Source organism: Montipora capricornis, chromosome 3 (genome assembly GCF_036669925.1).
Source record: "Montipora capricornis isolate CH-2021 chromosome 3, ASM3666992v2, whole genome shotgun sequence".
NCBI classification, from domain to species: Eukaryota; Metazoa; Cnidaria; class Anthozoa; order Scleractinia; family Acroporidae; genus Montipora; species Montipora capricornis.
The window spans coordinates 65,781,226-65,786,225 of NC_090885.1; the positions used below are offsets into that span (position 1 = coordinate 65,781,226).

The 5,000-nt window shown below is 39.4% G+C and overlaps 1 protein-coding gene across 1 annotated transcript in view; it reads left to right on the forward strand.

Annotated features, from left to right (window-relative positions):
• Nucleotides 1-5,000, forward strand: part of LOC138043760 (myoferlin-like) — a 69,594-nt gene that overhangs the window by 3,490 nt on the left and 61,104 nt on the right. Inside the window, exons 3-7 of the mRNA XM_068890179.1 lie at nt 209-300; nt 2,350-2,455; nt 3,290-3,438; nt 3,638-3,692; nt 4,207-4,338. Coding sequence (XP_068746280.1) covers nt 209-300; nt 2,350-2,455; nt 3,290-3,438; nt 3,638-3,692; nt 4,207-4,338 — 534 coding nt within the window. The remainder of the gene's footprint in view (nt 1-208; nt 301-2,349; nt 2,456-3,289; nt 3,439-3,637; nt 3,693-4,206; nt 4,339-5,000) is intronic.

A 5,000-nucleotide genomic window follows, 5' to 3' on the forward strand; every position in this document is an offset into this window, starting at 1 on the left:
CAACCACACTGTTCATGCCACTTTTATTTTGGCAATGTTAATACACACTTTGCATTCCGAACGACTTGGAGTTGTCACAAAATTATTACAATAACGGGAAATAATATTTTTAGACAACGTTCACGTTGGCGTCGGCCTCTTCCTAGCGTAAGCTCCCTAATATCTAAAGTTGCGGCTTAATTTGTTTTGAATTATTTGTTTCCTTCAGGAGTTCCAGTACGACCTAAATGGACTGGAATTGTCGGCGCAAGAGACACTTCAGATAAAAATTAAAGATTATGAAAAAATAAGAGCTAATAGGTATGTGATGCCTTCAACGCAAGAGATTATAGAACGGCACATTTTTCTTTCATGAATTTTGCTTTACCTGTCGTTCGCATTTCCTTACACGCTGGATGAATTGTGTCGTCTCGAAACTTCTCAAGCAAATTATTCCGGCCTATCTTTAGAGCGATTTTTCAATTGAGTGTCGAAAGTAATTAGCGAATTGCTTTGGTTCAAAGTTCTCGCGCCATTTTTTCAACCAATCAGAAGTGAAACCAAAACCAATCGTGGCTCGCGGGTGCACATTTTCCCGCGCTTTGTGTCGGCTACGTGTAATTACTTCGAGTTTTGATTGGTCTACTGGATTGTCTCCGTCCTTTTTGATTGGCCAAAGTAATTATTTTGGTTTTGGTTTAACTACACTCAGTTGAAACTCGCTCTAATGACCATCTCAAACTACATTTTTTCTTGGCGGGATCTTTGCAAAGCTTTACCACTTTCGTTTTCGTCGAAAGAGTCGCCGATTTTTAATTTTATGTCTGGTCTTCAATCCTAATGTGAAAATGTTTTCAGCTTTTCTTAATGCCCTATTAATTCAGACCTGAATTTCGTTCACTTTCAATTTTAATTGTTTTTCGATCTCTAATTAAGCGGCCACTGATGGCCTATTTCTTGCCGTAAATAACAATCATGATTCTACTTTCTATGAAATGTTACTGATCTTAAGTGGCCAGATGGCGAGGTATCTCTACCCTAGTAATTGTAACTAAGAATTACGAATCAATCGTCTCAAAATTGTGCTATATTCATAATCTGTACCGCCATTAACAGGCAAAACGAATGTTGAATAATTGAGGTTGAGTGTTTGAAAACTGTCCGAACTGAAATTATGAATAAAGGGGAGTCAAATGCACGGCCGCAGATCTTTTCTTGTTGCATGCCAGGTGAGCTAACCAAGTCGATCAGATATTAATTAAATAGACTGAATGTCAATTATTCACCATCGTCTCCAGGGAGACGGTATCTTCGCCGCACATAACGGCCCACTTGGGAGATCGCGAGATCTAATGGAAAAAGTCCAACATTTCAAATGAATTGATATCAAACTGAGATAATATTTAGAATACTTTGATGTCCTCCTTGTTACCATGAGAACAGAATACGTTTCTTAAATCACATGTAAATCAAGATAACACGCCATCAATTATTCTTTCAGTATTCAAGATAATTCTCCACCTTATTTGCTTTTTAATTTTTTTTTCTGCTGACCGTCTAGCTATCATGTACCGTTTTCGATTTTGCTTGGGAAACTAGATCAACTGCCAAATTTTTCTTCTTTCGTTAATTCTACGCAAACATGCACTAGTTTAAGGCCCAAGACAGTTTCTTAATTTAGCCTAAATTGAAACGTTTTCTATAAAGGGCTTGAAAACAAAAATTTTGGTCGATCTTTTGGAACTTTTCTTAAAGGGGAATTATTTTTGCCCTTTTTTCATGTCCAGAGAAAATAAAAACCTCATTTCGTGGCAAAATCCCCAACTTGCTGCCTCTAGGACTTGAAATCATGCCCTTGTAAGTTATCGCTATTTCTTAACAATCATGGAAAATGACAGGCATTTTCTTTAAAGATGGGCATTTCAGTATGAAATCTCTGCTGTGGATGCCATATTCTTTTACAATCCGTCCTTTTTCATGCCGGGCATGACTGGTTTTGACTAGCTGTTGTAAATACATCATTTTCACCGGCCGGAAAATCCATATTAGAGAATTCCGTGGCAGAGGTCGAGAGTAGACTCACGCCCTACTCAAGACAAAAGGGCTTTTACATTACGAAAAGATTATACTCACCCGACAGGCTTTTCGACCGTTTATTTTTGTTATGGAAATCCGCATTGCTTATCGTAGCGATCTAATTGGGTGAATCTCATCGTCGGGTGGAATTTTCATATATGAAAATTGTTTCGCGGCACGCAATGCCTGTCGGTTGAAGTTGGGCCTTTATGACCTTACGAATCTGTTCGAGGCTTCCTTTTCCTTCTGTTCCCAGAAAACTCATTTTAAGCTTTAATTTTAACGTCTTACCAGGCTTATTGGCTCAGCATCCATTCCACTAAACAATTTGGTTCGCTCTAAGAACAATTCACTGGACACTGAGGTTGAATTGCTTGATGGCGAGCAACGAGCTACACCTGTGAGTAGTAACTTTAGACATCAGAGAATCTCATATCTGTCAAATGTGCATTCGCTAAAGTAAAAAAAAAAAAAACAACAACAGTGATCTCGCTGCGTCCAAAAAAAGAGAGGGATGTCGCTTGCAGCGTTAATACCAAACCTTAGTGCCTAGCTTTAAGAAATAGTTTTTATTAATTTGCTTTGAAACAACTCAATTACCATTGTAAAAGTCATGCCCTTGGACTCCACTTCAGGGGATTGAATTGAACTTGGATATAGCCCGTTTATTAAAGACATCCCAAAACTCTTTAACCAACAATTTAATTCCACGCGCACGCGTTGGATATGAGATGGTAAATAGCGAACGAGGCGCGTAGCGCTGTGTTGGTTATAACCAGTCTCATATGCAGCAAGCGCGAATGGAATATTTGAACTGTGTTGTTAAATTTCATCAATTTCTGAACATGACTGATGTTTTGTCCCGGGAAATTTTGCGTCCCGCACAATTTTTTTCAACTTGGCAACACTTGACTCAATGAGTTTCCATATTAGGTCATACTGTATATGATTTGATAACCGAGATTCAGTGAACCAATCAGTAAGCTAGCTAGAAACGCAATATCTGAGATCGAAAATATAATCATGAATTTGTAATACACGTTTCGATGTGTCTTACATCGTCGTCAGTTACAAAATAATTCGGAAAAAATGTCTAAACTCAGAGTAAAGAAACTTTCCAACGCAAACACATCCAAGTGTCAATTGCAAGCCAGGTCACGAAGGAAACGATTCACTTGCGTGTAAATCTACAACTTTTACCGCGCTGATCAAACACTTGCATTTGAAATTCAAGGCAAAAGTTCAACTGAAGTTAACATATCAGCCGCCCAGATCTGCCGGCAAAGCGTCAGAAAGCGGCGGCGGAGCAGAGACACAGGTGGAACTTGAGGGAGAGGAGACAGAGGAGGAGGATGAAGAACCTAGCAAAGCAGATACAAAAAGGTTAGATACTGATTTACTCGTAGAAAACGAGTATATTCATAGTCATTCTGTAATATGTGGCGTGTAAGTTCAAAGGACTCGGCGACTTACATTGTGGAAGACTAGGTGACCAGCTCGTCGACTGAGAGAAAAGAAAAGATGTTACGACAAAACTGGAGAGTTCGCACAAATAACTGTTGTGTTAACGTTAATCTTTTAGGACAAGGCGTCGAAAGAAAAGGAAAGCGTTATCCAACAAACCGCAGGATTTTCAGGTATAAGTACCGGCTTTCCCGGTGGCCTTTCAGAAAATTTATATTTGTGTCACAACAAAGAGTGTTGTCTTCAGTCATGAAAAGAAGGGAAACACCCGGGAAGGAAACCTACGACAAGATGAAGTACAACCCGTTCTCTACTGAGAAAAGAAGGTCATTGGTTCTTCGGAATTTTTACACATATCCAAATGCCGTAATCGAAAAAATTAATACATTCCTTAATAGGCCATTTGCGAGTTCATGTCTGCCTCCTCTTCAAAGCGAGTCCAAGTGCGAAGTTTTTGTTATGAAAATTAGTTTTCATTCAGATGTAAAAGTGGAACTAATTACCATCACAAAAACTTTGCACTTAGACTCACTTTGAAGAGGAGGCAGACATGAACTCGGAAATGGCCTATTCGGCCTGTTTTATTGGTTGCTACCTGGTAAATCCTTGAGTTTTCTGACTGTACTGAGATCATATGATAAATAGCGAGTGCTCGAGACAAATAAGATTATTGTGTGACATTTTCAGATCCGTGTCAAAATCTTTGAGGGCCGTCAGTTAGTAGGAGGAAACATTCACCCTGTTGTTCGAGTCAGTGTTGCAGATCAGGACAAGGAGTCTAAGATCAAAAAATGCACAAACAATCCTGCTTTTAATGAGGTGAGCAGCAGAGTAAAAACGTTCTGCTTTACGCTGATGTACGAGTTGGTATAAACAATCATACCAACTGAGAACAGGCCCTTTTAAGTGTCACCGATTAACGGATAAAACAAAATGAACGCCAAGAGCCCATTACCTAAGAGTGAGCATCTGGTGACAGCGTCAGAAAAGTCTCTATTTTTAAGCCATGTTTGGCAGGAAAATAATAGACCAAACGTTGTATCCAATTCAAATCTCCCGGGGTTAAGATTCTTTCTGTATTGTATTGCATGATAGTTTATAGCATTGACATTTAAATGATATGGAAATACCTTTATTCCCAAATAGTTTGAATCGCGTACCACAGTGAAGGCCTTTTTACTCGTCAAAAGAGAAGGGACGGCTCGGGTAGGAACAAGTACCGGTTTCAGACGAAATCTGTTGTTTACACGTACAAGTTTTGTAAAGTACCCGTCAGAAAAAGGCACGGTTCTTAAGAGCCCTTGGGAACGGGTCAGCTCCTCAGTCTTTTCCGCCATTTTGTCAAAGGATTGATTGAGGCGTAACACCCGTGCAAGGTACGGTAAACAACTGATGAGGAGCAGCACAGGCTCAGAAAAAGTGTTCCAAATCAGTACCGAAAACACTGCGAGAGTTTACACGTTGAAAAGAAAACAAAAATG